The sequence below is a fragment of the Zosterops lateralis genome, assembly GCF_965231275.1.
Source record: "Zosterops lateralis genome assembly, chromosome: 8".
Taxonomy (NCBI): Eukaryota; Metazoa; Chordata; class Aves; order Passeriformes; family Zosteropidae; genus Zosterops; species Zosterops lateralis.
Genome location: NC_139768.1, coordinates 11,405,359 through 11,420,821, shown reverse-complemented (window position 1 = coordinate 11,420,821; position 15,463 = coordinate 11,405,359). Strand labels below are relative to the sequence as shown.

The 15,463-nt window shown below is 40.9% G+C and overlaps 1 protein-coding gene across 1 annotated transcript; it reads right to left on the bottom strand.

The window, feature by feature from the left end:
- Positions 1 to 1,143: 1,143 nt before the first annotated feature.
- Positions 1,144 to 12,133, bottom strand: LOC310912122 (lysosomal acid lipase/cholesteryl ester hydrolase-like). Its single transcript, XM_083866378.1, has 10 exons — positions 12,026 to 12,133; positions 9,490 to 9,628; positions 8,213 to 8,327; positions 7,772 to 7,970; positions 6,875 to 6,984; positions 5,900 to 6,036; positions 4,813 to 4,953; positions 4,025 to 4,096; positions 2,656 to 2,724; positions 1,144 to 1,474 (listed from the first exon to the last, which is right to left on the bottom strand). Exons 2-10 carry the CDS (start codon positions 9,619 to 9,621, stop codon positions 1,241 to 1,243), a joined length of 1,209 nt encoding a protein of 402 aa, XP_083722504.1. The 5' UTR covers positions 9,622 to 9,628; positions 12,026 to 12,133; the 3' UTR covers positions 1,144 to 1,240.
- Between the last annotated feature and the right edge of the window lie 3,330 nt (positions 12,134 to 15,463).

Sequence of the window (15,463 nt, the reverse complement as noted above, 5' to 3'; positions counted from 1 at the left end):
GGGTGGGTCAGGTCTGTTGTGAGTTCTCTGGGGTGGTCAGGACACTGGGATTTATAAATGCTGTGGTGTGGGCAAGAGTAGCCACTCTGTGTCTTGGACTGGAAATGTCTCCAGAAGCTGACAACTCAGTTCCCAGTGGTACCACAGGTGCTAGAGGAGGTGTGTCATTTGCATATGTTTGCATGAAGGTGTCCTTTGCATGTGTTATCTATATTATGAGATACAAACATGTTTTGTTTATATTGCTATCTCCCAGATTATTACCAAATGGGTTTCACTTTCCACAAGTCTTGACTAAGTAATCTGGGCTTATGCCCCCACCCAGAAATACCCACAATGCCTGAGCTCTCCTGACCTGCCCTGTGATGATGAACTTTTTGGTGTGATCTTTACCCCCAGGAATAGTCTTACAGGCGAGCACTGACATGATGAACTGAGGACCTAGAAGAAATTCAACTTCTTTACTGATAGTGACAGCAATATTTATTGAGATGGATGCAGTTGTCTCTTATGTGCCATTTGCTGCTATGCCTGCATCTTCTCAATCTCCACTTGCTAGGTAGGTTATGATCACAAAGATAGTTGTGCTCTGTAGTAAGAGGGGCAACAAACCATTAGTTGGTGTGAGGGTAAGAGAGTATCTGCATCTGTCCAATAGTCAAGGTTTTTTCTCTGACATACATGTTTTGGTGTTGGATTTCTTGACATTTGGGCCAGTATAGCCAACTTCTGTCTGTTTAGATGCCAGGGTAGTTTTACAAGTGGAAATCTTTTGGGTCTTCCTTACTGCTGTTGGTAATGTGAGGAGAAGAAAACAGGGGAAACACTATCAGGATGACAGATGGTTCAACTTCAGCAAAGTTCAGTAAACAGAGAAATTCTTTCCCATTCTGGGTTTTCAGGGGGAATCACCTTTGTCTCATGTGAAAAATGTAGTACAGATCAACAGGGAAACAGAAAATGAAATCTTAGCAAAATCGGCGATATAAAAACTGAAATCTTCCAAAGTAAGGGATTCCTGAATATATTTGTATTTTCAGTGGTCATTCCTGTACCTCAGCTTCTTCAGAAAGGCTACAGTCACCAAAATAGTGTAACACCATAGGAAGCAATATTAAAACATTGCAAACCAATTGTCAGTAGTTTGTAAACCTCTATACCTATCCTTATCCCAATAATCAACTGCTAAATGGAAATCTCTGGAGTTTCTACTGCATGAATTAAATCCTTCTGTGGCACTTTAAGCATATTTTTTTAGTAGTTCAATGATTTTCAGATACATTTTCTCAGTTGCATCAAGACCCCACAAGAAATCAAGATGTCCCCATGTAGGAAAATGCTCGTGATAAATGAGATTGGTGATCCGAGGAAGCAGCTTTGCCATGTCCTTTGGATCTGCAAACGTGTCCTGTCCACCACTCCAAACAGCAGTTGGTATCTTTATCTCCTCTATCTTGTACACAGGAGGAGCACTCTGTAAGACAGGGAGGAGACCTGAGTGAATACTGCTGGATCAGAAGTTGCGTTTAGAGCGAGGTTTCTGTGCAAACATCTTTGTCTTTTGCTTCTGCACTGCCTCCAGTAAAGCCATAAGGGTGGAGGCCACCCTCTTACTGTTCATTTTCCTAACCCCATTCCCTGCCTTGCTTACCATCACAGAAGAAGTTAAAGAAGCTCAGAAGATTAAAATGGAGATCATCTGAGATCTGAACCAAATTACTCAATGCAGGATGGTTATTTGTCAGTGTGGTGAGAGACCATACACAAGATGTTTTTAAACTGACCCTATTATCAAAGAGTGGTTCAGTTATCATCTTCACTGCTTTTTGGGCAGTTTCCTAACCTTCCACAATAAAATGTTGCCCATTTCAAAATTTAAACTTCAGTTATTTAAAGACCATATGTGTGTATTAAAGGTGTCTGAGAAGGAGGGTGTCTTCGGAAGATTTATCCACCTGTAATATAATGTGCCACCCATGAAATAACCTGCCCTGACTCACAAAGCACACTACAAGTCAACTGATCTGATCAAACCTTTAAAAATAAACAGGCAAGTTATAAGTGTTGCAAGAGGAGCAGAGCATGTTGAGTGTTGACTATGCAGTAACTAAAGCTCCTACAGACTGAATATTGTCTGTTTCCTTTTTTCCATACAGGATACTTTAATTCTCCCCAGCAGTCTCCACTGTGCCATACTGAATTATCCTTTAAGTTTAAGTTTAATTTTTACAACTAGTAGCCTCTGAAAACCAAGGTATGAATTTTTACTTTTTTTTTATTATTATTATTATTTTATTTGTTCCCTCCCCATTTTAGTATTTAACCAAAAGGCAGACCTTGAGGATTTTTGGGGAAGCAAAGAGCTCTGCACACATCCTGTCCTAGGACCTGTGTGTAGCCTTTTGGGAATGGCAGGTAAGCTGACTTGTTGGACACATCCCTGCATCAGTAGGGGAGGCTGTATGCAGCTATACATGCTGTGAATAAACTTGTGAATAAATTTGACAACTGTGAGTATTAGAGCCAAGTGAAACTTTACCTAAGAGCACTCTCCCCCCTCTTTTTGTAGCACTCAAGGTGCTAATATACGAATTTTTCTATTCTTAGTTTTGCCAGGACCCAAGGGTGAGTTCTCAGAAAAAGGAGTTGCCTTACCTGGTTGTATTTCTTCATGTTTTCCTTATAGCCATAGTCAAAAGCTTGAAATTGGTCTGCACGTAGGATCTGTTAATATTGTAATGGGGGCAGATAAAATGAGTGTTAAGAGACAGAGTGCAGGAGTAATTTTCTTGCATACAATTGAAGTCAAGTCTCAGGCAGTGGACAGGATTCCAGGGACACTGAGGGGGGATTGTTGGATAAGTGGTTTCAGCACCTTTCCCCTTGCTAACATTCTCTCTTGATATTCAACCACCACCCTTGATATGTTTAGTTATTAAAACCTTGCTGCCCTATCTTAATTGGCTCTTTAGTTAGCCAATGTGGCTCTTTGTGATGCAGGAGCATGCCAGAGCTCTCACTGGCCTGAGATACCTCCTCTCAATCCTTGACTTTTGTGTGCCTGCTTCATCAGGTCTGGTCTGCTCACACTAGTGGCAGCAATATCAGAGGCTCTCTGCTGAATACAAGAGTATTGGGAGCAGGGTGTGATTACCTTAACACTAAACTGTTGTATTCTGTGCTTCGCTAAAAGGAAGATCAAAATAATAAAGGGTTAACCTGTCTTTTACTGATCATGTGTGTGTATTTTTATTCTTTTTATCCCAACCTTTAAGTAAGTGAGATTATGATAGAAATCTGCTAGCTCATCTCTGTTTTCTGGCTCTGGGTGCTGAGTTTCTGGTCTGGATACCAGGAATTTTGGGCAGGGGATGTATAGCAGCACACATGTATTTAAGGGCTGGTTTTAGTAGCACAGTTCACTTAAAAGTTCACAGTTCACATAGAGTGATATGTTTCTGAGCAAATGCCATCTTGCCCTGGTCTGATTTGGAGCCTAGGCAGAACAAACTTAGGTCTGAGAGTGGCATGAGGTACCAGCAGAAGAGGCAGTTCCCCATTTTGCCATTGCAGCTGCAGAAGCATTTGTGCTGTAAACTAGCTTTTGGAGGTAATCAAGGCTGCAATTAACCCTCTGGGAGAGAAGCTTGAACCCAGATCACTTCTCTGGTTCATCCCTGACTGTAAAGTTCTTGCTTATTCCACCTTCCAAGTGCCAAGACTGTGCTTGTGTTCAGTTCTGCAACTTTCAAAAACCAAATCTCCATCAATAAGGATGAAGACTGGAAGCCATTGGAGCCTAACACGGAGAGGTGTGATGTGCCCTGGGGAAATCTCAGAGCTTGGTGCCAAAGGGGAATTTCGGGGAATTATCTGGTGAGCCATGGGAAGCAGGGCTCCCTCTGTAACAGGTGAGAAGATGTGATGGGCAGATTTCTAAATCTGTCATCTCTGGATTTCCCTATCAGCTGTCAGTTGCATAAAAAGCCATACTAAGAGTGTTTATTTGTCAGCACAGTTATACCTGATGCCAATGAATAACATTCTGTACTGATGTTCCAGCTGGGAAATGTCCTGTGTATGAATCCGTTCGACTCTGGAGACAAAGCAGAAGTGTTATGAAGGCAGAGACCCAGTGCTGTGACAGAATAAAGCTGTAAAGGCCCTGAGAAACTGCTTCTGGGTTAAAACCTCATTTTTATAGGATATTCTTCACATATAAAAAAAGAAGTTGAGGAAATATTCACAAATATGCTAGTTTACAGTAGGGATGATAGGATTTTATACCTTTGGGAAAATCTTTTCAACATTAGTCCTTAGCCATAGAGAAAACATCACTTGAGAAGCCTGTATGGCCTTTGTTTTCCCAATTTCTATGATTTGTATGATGCTTTTAAATAGTGCTGTGCATGGTCAGTAGAGAAAGGTTGTTAATACACAATTCTCTTGAGCTTAATGAAGCTGCATGTGCGAGAGATTTTTACGGGCACACTTGTTAAATAGTCTAAGAGATGAAAGGTGACTGGAGAACAGATATATGAAAGGTCTGTAAGAAAAACAGGTAGCAGCAAGAGTAAAGAAATGCAATCTTTCTGCAGGGAAAAGAAACAGCTTTGAGTTTTGGCTGGAAATGTTTCAATGTGTAGCAAACAGAAAGAAACCATCTCTTGTGTTCAGAGGAGTCAGAAGTCTTGCTGTTTAGGAAGGAAAAGATACAAATTGTGCAAAAGAGAAAAAGATCTTTCTCTATGCAGTTGCCCTTCAAAGCTACTTCAGATTTACTTGTATTAAGCTTTTCTTGGATGTGCTTACCGCGTTCATATTTTGTATCCTGCCCCCACATATGAAGCAGAAGACACTGGCACAAACTTTTCCCAGATATGCACAGAACCGTGTTACAAGTCCTTTAATCAGCTCATTGTAGTGAAGAGTTCCTTTGCAGCCAAGAAATAACTGAGGAGAGGAAAAGTACAAAACTTTTCTTAGCTGTTGCAAGATTATTTCATGCAGAAACCTCCCTCTTCTATAAATTACTCTCTCTTCTTTAATAGCCTTTCCTCTTCACCAGAGGCAAGGTTGCTGAAACTGCTTGCCCTCCCAGTACCCTTTATAGTGTGTTCTTCCCAAGGGGAGACCACATGCTCCTCACTCTCCTTGAGACAAGTGCTGGAGGTCACTGTCCACCTGTTTTTAGTGTACTGATCTCAGTGAGAAAGGAAGTTGGCTGCACTGATGGCTGTAGAATACAGGAAGTCCCTTTTTGCCCTAGAATTTTTTCCTGGCAGGTGCAGACTATACTGTGAGTACCAATAAAAGGTGAAGAGGGATCAGACAAATGAGACAAATGAAAAGTGTGTAGAGCTGAATGTTCTATAGTCACATCATGGATGCAGCTTGGACAGAAAGAGGATGTGCTTCTGTGATTTGACATAAAGTATAACATGCATGATTTCCACATTCCCAGCAAATTCTATTAAATTGACACCTTCTGGTGTTTAAGTTTCATTTATCACTTTACAAGTAAATATTTTACAAGCATAAATGATCTGCATGTCTGATAAAATTAAGGTGTGAAATATCATCCTTGTGGTGTTTATTAGTGCTTAAGGCTATATTTAGTAGACTATATTAAATTTCTTTTGTTCTGGTATTTGAAGGTTTTCCTCAGAAATATTTGACTTAAATAAATAATGATGAAAGCATGCCTGCAACCTTAAAGAAATTGGAAAAGAGATACCATGTGATAGTTTGGAAAGTCTGAAGTCTATAGGCACTGCCAGCAGCCTGATACACTGAATTCTATTCTAACTGGTCACTCCTTAAAAGTTCAGGATGAGTGAGTCCAGTAGAGACAAAGCAGACAGTTTTTTTTTTCTCTTTAGAAGGAGAAATGACTTACCCTGATCAGTGACTGGGGAAACTGTGTCAACCTAACCAGAGGACTGGTAGCATGTGTGGTGGTGACTACCGGTGCCAAAGCAATGAATGCTTTAATCTTCTGAGACAAATCAGGATAAGTGGAAAATGCTATGAAGCCTGCAAACTCAGAAAAAGAAGCCAAGCTGATGAACAGATCTCCATAGACCAAATAAAAAAGCAGCAGGCAGCAACAGAGTGAGACTAGGTTAGCATCCCATTGGCTATTTTCCATTTGTGTGCTGCTGATGTAAAGAGAATGTTAGATTCTTGCTTAAAACTTTTCTTTGGAAGATAAAGTTAATTCTAAGGATACAAGCTCATTAGAGCATGTCCCGGTACTGCTTTTGTCAGAACTGACAATTTTGTTTTAGGGCCAGTTTTGGTTGAAAAGGTATATTATTCAGATTTTTGAAATTTAAATTCTCTTTAAAGTTCCCTAAAATCAAACCAAAGAGTTTCTGATCTTGCAGTCTTTAAAAGACTATACCTGTGTACGCTGGCATCCAGCAAAACAATAATTATCTGAAGATTAAGAATAGAGGTTTTCCTTCTAACTAAGCACATACTTGCATGAAAGTGAATTCATGCATAAAGGAAGAGTATAAGGAAGGCATTAAAGCTAAAAAGGGTTTGTCCCATCCTGTTTTCTGAATGTGCTTAAATTTCTCCACTGATGGATTTGACTGACTGACACAATTATCTAAAGACAAAGAAGGCGGTGGCTTGGTCTAAGCTATTAATTCTGCAAAAAGACTCTTAGAAGGCACATTTGGGAAGAAAGGGAAATAATTTTCTAGTAATGCCACTCCCCCCCATTTTCTCCTCTGTTTCTGAGCTTGTTTTTTGTAAAAGGACAATGACACACTATGTCATAAACCCCAGAGTCTGCTCACAGATCTTATCTATAAATCATAAACACTAGCACTGACTGGTACCCAGAAAGTTCTAACATTACCTATAGCTGAACCTTCAGAGTGACCAATGTAGTAAACATTCTTCTGTCCAGTTTTATTCATGATGAAGTTCAGCTCTGCTGGAATATCGTATTTACCGATTTCATCAAAGCTGAGGGGAGAAACACAAAAAGCTGGCAGGCAATTTGACTATCACAGTGTGAGTCACTGACTGTCAGTTTTGTTCACTGCACCAAGCAGGACCCATTGAAGGAGAAGGTTGCACACTTGCTGCATCCTTGCTTGAGCTGGGGAAGTGGGCAGAGGGGTGCAGCTGTGCAGCCTGGCTGCCTGATGCCTTGGGCTCTGTGTGGATGGTGCAGTTTCAGCTGACAGCTGGAGCCCTTGGGGAACTGGATTTAATCAGAACTTTCACCTGCATGGGTTACGAGAAATATTTTTCTCTCAGATAACATCTGTTGCAGTGGATCAGATTTCTAGACTGAGCTGAGCAGTCTCCTGTCCTCTCTGCACTTCACACATGGTGTCTGGTGGGAGACCTCAGTGTTACAGATTCCTCCCAGTTTCAGAAACCTTTTCCTAAAGAAACCAGCATGGTGGATGGGCAAAGGTGACCTGTGTACTTCCAGTTTTGCTTCTGTATGTGCTGGTGCCAGAAGAGCTTGTCCAGATTATGCACCCAATTCCTTCTTATAACTTCCCTGATATGCCCAGGAGTGGCTGCATCTGTGGAAAAGAGTTTGCCTAGTCTTCTTAAGTGTTGCATGTCCCATTTGAAGTCAGATTATATGAAAACATGTAGTGTTTTCCTGTAATTTAGAAGGGAAATTTCTTTGTATAACCAGAAGGGGAAAGGTTCTGCATTCTAATAGCAACTGCCTAATCTTGCTAGTTCCCTGAAAGTTGCTTTCTTCAGAAATTCTTTCTCCACAGAGTACCTGAACTGCCAGAACTCTTTCTGGCATGGCTTAAGGGTCTTGTGTTTTAAAGACCAAGTGACTCCTCTGCTGTTTCCCAGCCAGACATCATAGCCAGCATCTGCAAGGAGGAAGCCCAAGCTGTTGTTGGGCAGGTTGAAAATCCAGTGAGTACAGTCTCCTAAAATACCATGATGTAGCAGGACTGCAGGCTTCTTCCCTAAAACAGAGGAGATTTTTTTAGGCTGTAATAGTAATAGGTAATGTGTAGTTAAAATTGGGGTGCAGAATTTGGTTTTGCAAGAGTGTTTTAACCAATATACGGAATTCAGGCTGAATAACTGGGTGCCCTGGCTGAGATGGAAAGGTATGGAACTTGCAATTGCAGATGCAAAGGGGAAAGACAAGGAATCCATGTAAGAGTTGACTTTCAGACTTTCCTTATATCCTTATATCTCATACCTGTATTTTCACTGTTCCTCCCAGCAGGAATTCTGAAAACATCAAGAATGTATCCATCCTCCGTTGTAATTTCATATTCCTCGCTGGGGAATCCATGATATCTGATAATTTCACTCTGTGGAAAGTCAAAGGAGAGTTTTTAATCATGAATTTACAGTGTAGATATTGGTGTAGGAACCGTGTGGAGCCTGCTTCTGCCCAGGAAGGTGAAGCTAGACAAGAACATCCCAGGAAGAAAAATGTGAAAACATTGCTAGCCTTTCTCTACTGCTCTGTGTTGTACTGCTAAGGAGGGACACCAAAAGGGACTCCTGCAGGAAAACAAACCCCAGGTCTCTTTTGTGGATGATCCTATAGCTGCTGTGCTGTAGCCATGGAGGCTGGAGGATGCAAACAGCAGCAAGAAGAATTGAGATGTGTTTCTGTGAAGTGGTTTGTGTATTCTACTTAATGCTGTATCACTCAAAGTGTAGCAGTTGCTGTAGCTGTGGCACTCAAGCACCAAACAGACTTATGAGAGTAGCAGGATGCAGTAAAATCTTCTTCAGACCTGCTTAGATGGTAGTTGTCTGGTATTTGATTCCCTAATATGGGACAAAATGAATGACAAACCTTTTCAGAGATAATCCTGTTTTGCAAGGCAGGTCTGTAGCATGATATTCTGCCTTAGAATGTGGTCAAGCCACTCAATTAATATCCTATTTTGCAAGCTACTGGTGGTTGATTGAGAAGGAGCTGCACCCAAGCTCCTCTTTGAGAATGAGTTTAGAATTCAAGGGGGTTCTTTCAGCACCTCAAGACCCAATAAAAGGGCTTCTCTAATGAACTTGTCTGAAGCTCCCACTCTCCCCCACAACAAGGTTGTGCCTTTCTAGAAGGTAAACATGCAACACTCACAGCACCACCTACCACACTGCTGCCATGGTGAGGAAATCTTTGGTGATTCAGAAAAAGGAGGTTTTGTTGTGAGTATCTGCTATTTGAAGAAGGGGTTCAAGCACCCTTACCACTGTACTAGGCAAACAGGTTGTTACAGAAGGGCAGGCCTTGAGACTAGAATGTAGCCTTTGTTTCCACTGCAAAGGAATTCTTCTCTCCAGCTCAGACTGTTTGGACAGGAGCAGCGACGTTTCCTCTAGGTTCGTGATGCTGGAGGGACCCCTTCAAGGGGAACTTCCTTTAGCCTCCTGATAGGCACTGTTATTCAGTGATATCAGTATCTGGTAGTGGGAGAGAAGCTTTAGGAAAAAAAAGGGGAAGAAGGTGACCCAACTTACAACATTCATGAAGCATTCAGGGTTGCGGCTCTTCTTGCAGTGGTTTGTGTCAGCACCTGGAGTGAAGGCTGCTGTGAATCCTGCTGAAAAGGCAATTCCTTGGGAGCAGAGCAGCACGAGGAGGCACCACATCTTGGGGCTGTGTGGAAGAGCACATGCAGTTTGTATTAGGAAGAGAGTGGTGTGGAATTCCACAGGAAGAGGCAAGAGGAGAGTGTCCTGAAGGTTTCCCAAGGTCTGTTCCCCAAGGGTTGCCAGAATAAGTACCTGTGTAGGAAGGATTGTCTACAGCTTTTCCTGTTAATATGGACCACAAATGAGTCAAAGGCTCCAGGATGGGAAGGAACCAACCTGGGAGGCCTGTGTTTATATGATATTGATGCTAGTTTGTGATGAGTACCTTCCTTTCTCTCTACATACGGTCTTTTCTATTGTAAATTTGTCTTTCTTGCAGAAAAGCCTCAATCTTCCTAGATTTTAGACATTGTCTGGTGGTCACAGTAAAGCTTGTCTGAACAGAACTGGTAGTGCTATCTTTGTTATTAATGTCCTTCTTTTTGGCTGTAGCCACCTTTGTAACTAGCATGGATGAAACATGTAATAAACTCAGAGTGTCTTATCTGAAACACCACGGGGAAGATCATTAAGATTTGGAGCGTGTAGAGAGGATAGGTAAAATATTTGTTTATTTTCTTTCCTCTGAATTTCTTCAGGAGGGAGGGAGTGAGTTGTCAATTATTTTCATTTTTTATTTAATATATCATATCCCTTGAGTCACTACAACATTTGTATTAAGCCACAGCTAGAATGTTATAGATAGATAGATAGATAGAATATAAAAGTTATATATTATATATTATTAGAAAATATATAGTATGCCATTTACTTTTAATATTGAAATCCAAACTCACTGTAGTCTATCTACTTTGTAGGAGAACAGTCAAGTTCTTCTGTCGATACAACAGAAATCCTCCTACCTGTGTGCTCTGGAAGCAGATTCAGAATAAATATTCTGCTATTTTATTTAGTTCAAACTAAAGTAAAAACCACATTCCTCTTTTTCTGCATGTGGAGTATTGTTTGGGAAAAAACCTGAACATTCAGCATAAGTCACAGTTTGTACTAAAGATGAAGCTATGTGGTAGTTAAATTATTACCTGTTTTATGATATGCAATTTTCTATATACTGTACTGTCGCCGTGCGCTTGCCCTCAGTGGCTAGCCCAAAGCGCACGTGACAGCAGCCACGATTTTGGGTCCTCCACCTCGTCCCGCGGCAGACTCTGCGGCAATGGAGCCAAAGCGAAAGAAAGGGAGGGACTCTCTTGGAGTTGGGAATGGAAGTGTTTATTCCAAGCCCGGGTCCTCCGAAGAGAGAGCCCCGAGCAGACCAAAGCACCGGCATAAATACAGAATTCTCAGGGGGTGGAGAGAGCATGGGAGGACCAATGGGATGGAACCAGGGAGTGGCACAGGGATGGGGTGATCCACTTAGGGGCAATCAGGGAAAAGGCGGGAAGAGACCCAGCCAATCCCCAGGCTCAGGCCTCAGGGAGATTGACATGGGGGGTAGGGGTGACAGACAGGGCTGGTGGCGGGAAGGAGCAGCCAATCAGTGGCTGTCTCCAGGGCAAGCAGGGAGAGGGTTATATAACTTTTGGGGTAAACAACAAAATGGAGTACAAAGGACAAGGTCAGGGGAGCCATCTTGGGAAGAACAAAACTGGGGTACAAAGAATTATAACATACATAAAACATAAGCAAACACCCACACTGTACTGAGCATGAAAGTTTTGTAATTCAGACATAATGAACCAATTAACTCCAAGGCTTGGCACAAAAATTTCTCATTAATTTCAATAGCCAGGTCATGACTGTAGGAGCCTTGAACAGTAATCTAGTCTTTTTATGCAACAAAACAATGCCAAAGAATGATATTTACCATGGCAAACTGGAAATAACTGAAATAGTTTACAAAGAAAAAAAAAAAGAGGTAGACAAAGGTGCCTGAAAGACATTCAAAGATACCATTTCTGGAGGGGCTTGATTTTAATGAAAACAAACTTTAAACCTTCTAAAAATTCATCAGTGTACTCTTGAGAGTCATAATGGCTTTCACATACACTATAAATAGGACAGAAAGACACCAGGCTAGTAGATGTCAGCATCTCTAGGTTAACTTACATGGAAAACTCAAATGCTTTTGGAACTATAAGAACAGTATTTATTTAATTCATATACATGCTTTCAATGCTGAGGTTGCCATGCATCTACAATGACATCCCTAAAGGAAAAAAAAACAAGAAGAACAAAATTAAACTGTCAGTTACTCCTTTTTCCCATTTGCCTGGGTCAAAGGCTTTTTCCTCTCCACCTCTGGCAAACCTGCCCTTTGAGGCACAGCAATCAGAAAGGACAGCAAGCTGGCTGCTCTGAGAACCAGCTGCACAGAACCAGGACAGCACATCTGTGTGGAGATGAGCAAGGATGGGCAAGGGAGGAAGAGACCATGGATGCACATGAAAAAGCAACTTACCTCTGTTCCGACTCCCTTGTTGCACCTCCTGCTGGAGTTCTGGTCTATCTCCTTCTGATTCACTACCAGCAGCTTGTGCCAATGAAAGGAGCAGCAGCAGAGTTCTGTGTGAGGTCTGCATGCATAGGAGGGCATGTCTAAGTGCTGCTCATTTGGCAGTATTTATGGAGTGGAATACTCTATGATAAATAGCACCATTGCATGGTGTTCTCAAAGACCAAATTGCAGTACGGTCCGGGTGGGTGTAGAGACATCTAACCTGTCATTAGAATAGTTATGAGGAACTTGTTTATTCTGTTCCCTAAGGCTGTAACAGATCTTTATCAATACTATTGATCTTTATCTGACCTGTCTTAGTAAATGCTGTAACTACTTTATTTTGGGATAAAAAGGAAGAATCCAGCTCTTTTCAAAACTTTCTAGCTGTGAATGTGATCTCTGCTGCTGTGGGTAGTACAAAAGCTGTTTTGGTCAGTGGTTCCACACCAGTTACTTGTTTTCTGAATTGCTGATTGCTGGGGGACAATCCTTCTTTGTTAGATAATCTTAGAACAAAGCCAGAAGTGATTTGAAAGATGTGAATATCACAACTTACAAAAAAGAGTTTGCTCTGAATTACCCTGCTTTTGTAGGGATTCTCAGGAACTGAATTAAGTTTGAAAACATTGTTTAAACTTGGAGTCAAGAGAGGGTGCTAACTAATTCTTATTATTTCCAAGTCATCTCCATGAACTCTGAAAACAATATACTGGATACCCCAGGATACCCCTGGCTAACCACTGAATTAATTGTAGTCAATCTGGGGGGCTTGATCCTCACTGAAACTGTCCTCATTTCTTAATGGAGCAAATTCTTTCAAACGTGGATGCTAATGATATGCTTCTTTGACTGGGAAAATGAATGAAGTAAGTACTTGTTAGGCAACAAAACCTGAGAATCGCCACAGAAACAATTCTGCTTTACGAAGTAGCACACAGTCTGTGGAAAAGGTGATTATGCAATGAAAAGCATCACAGCTCAGCAGGTCTGATACCCCTGCTTAGTGAGAAATATTGAAGACTTTTCTCTGCCCTATTCCCAGCTAACACCATCCTACATTTTTGGTTTATAGAATTGCCAGCCGGGAATGATCTGCAACATTTTATCTATATCACCTTGTGGTGGCATATGGGATGTATGATATATTTTCTGATATTGATGGGAACCAAATGAAGAGCAAAAAATACATAAGCCCATCTGAAAAGGGAAAAGAGAATGAAAGTAATGCATATAAAGAGAGAATAGAAAACACAAAACCTAGAAACAGAAACTTCCTGGGATGGGCTGTCCTTACTTAGAGAAGCAAGACAGCTGAGGTAGTAAGTATTCTGTTTTAAAATGCTGTGGCAAAACTGAAGCCCAGATGGTCTGGCCTGGGTCTGGACATAGCTTGAACTCGTTTTAGTGTTATAAAATACAGGCTCTGGTCCATGCCATGGAGGGGTTTCTTGGTGCTTGTTGGGTCTGTTGAGTTAATCCTATCCTGCAGCAGAGGTGCAAGAGACCCTTGCATTGCTACAATGATGTTGTATAAGAAGTTAACAGTCTTCTGAGGGAAAGTGTAAGGTGTTAGTGTACCTCTTGTCCAAACACTGGCCATTCTGAGGCTGCATTTCTTGGGAATATGCATTTTGAAGAACTGTTCTGCACACATGAGTCTGAAGCCCTGATTTAGAAGAATTAAAGACTTTAGTTAAAATAAATATCGCTGAGGTAAGAGAGCTAAACTTCCCTTTTGTTAACAGAAGCCAGACTGAAGGAACTGATAAATCATTGAAGGAACTGATAAATCATGGAAGCTGCCAAACTAGGCTTTTGCATCCTGAATAATCAATAGACCCCATGAATACAATACAATAATAAATGAAACAGTCCTGGAAAACGGGATTCAGCTGTCAAAGGTTAAAAAGTCAAAGAGAGGAAGACCCATCTTACTTCATCATTTTAGGACCCTACCCCATATAAAAGACCACTGACCTATTTCAAAGAGCAAACTACGCATGCTTAATGGCTTTTTGGGCTAATTATCATACGAAGTGGGGAATGGGATGTACCAGAGTTATGAATATGCATTTGTGTTTTGAGTATTCAATACTCCTGTAGATAAAAGACCCTGTGATGATCTGTAAATTGCGCATGTGTTTCTGGGAGCTATCCCGCACGCTGCCCGGCGTCGTAATAAACATACACTTTCTAACTTTAAACTGTTAGAGAGTCTTTGTCCGTCGTAGTTGGATATTGGTATTAGATCAATATCCATAGTTTTTTAATAAATCAACTCCAACAAGCCACAGAATGCTTTCCTGAGAGTAGTGTAACTCGTGACTTGTAGCAATACAAACTCTAGTGCTTGGAATTTAAAGAGACAAATGATCTTCTGCGACTTTCACTGAATATGCTGTTCTTAAGCTATTGGCATATAGTTTAAAAAAAATTGTTTACCTTATTATTGCCCTGGTGAAGGCCCGTCTGAAAAATATTTAGTTCCTTCTGGCTCACATGAAACTTTTGAAGTGTTGTTGAATTCTGTCAGGAAGAATCATGTTTCCTACACAGGCTGGGTAGGTGACTGTTTGTCCCTGCACTGAGCCTTGGCACTCTTTGGAGAAAAAAACCCCCTTATTTATAAAAACAAATTAATTTTTTTCAGGATTCTAATCTTCATTTGTAAGCATGGAAAAGAGCACTGAAGCAATAAGTTAAGCAGAAGTGGACCTATGACTATATGCATTTGCATGAGTCTCATACTCATCATGGTTTAGCTGCTTAACTGTTCTTCAGTTGAAGCTCTGACCAAAGTAGTCACTTCAGTGCTTTTCCAGAGGACCTGGGATATGGTGCTGGATTAAATGATAATTTACACTGTTTTGGGAAACGTGTTGCCTGAAGTTATTAACTTATTGCTCTGCTTTGGAGGGGATGGGCTGCCTTTTTTTTTTTTTTTTTTTTTTTTTTTTTTTCCATATTTTCATACATTCATTTATTTTTGTTAGGAAAGGATTAAATAAACTACTAAGTTGTTTTATAGCATCTTAGTGATTCAATGTTTCTTTCAATGAGTTGGAGTTTGTAAATTCCAACAAGTTGGTCAGTAAATGCAGGAGGATGTGAATATCTTAGGATCTTGATGCGAGGAAGACTTTTTGACCTTTTAGGTGTTACTCACTCTTCCATATCCTTAGTCCAAGAGCATATTCACCACATGCTGAAAGATCAGACTATTGTGAGGATCCCACCAGTCTGTCACAGGGAGGTGTTATGTCTCTGTCTGTTACATGCCAGCCTAATTTTCTTCAGGTAAACAGACACTGTTTATCTGAAGAAAATTAGAATTGGTGAATTGATGCCAGCAAACGAACACTACAGCCAGTGATGTTGTACTGCTTTAATTAGAGAAGG

Bases quoted from the DNA above. Each gene is read 5' to 3' on its own strand.
- LOC310912122 (XM_083866378.1), bottom strand. From the start codon at position 9,621: ATGTGGTGCCTCCTCGTGCTGCTCTGCTCCCAAGGAATTGCCTTTTCA. The intron at 7,971-8,212 runs GTATGAGATATA...CCTCTGTTTTAG, and splicing joins GAGGAACAGTGAAAATACAG to GGAAGAAGCCTGCAGTCCTG. The intron at 6,985-7,771 runs GTACTCTGTGGA...TTCTCCCCTCAG, and splicing joins AAAGAGTTCTGGCAGTTCAG to CTTTGATGAAATCGGTAAAT.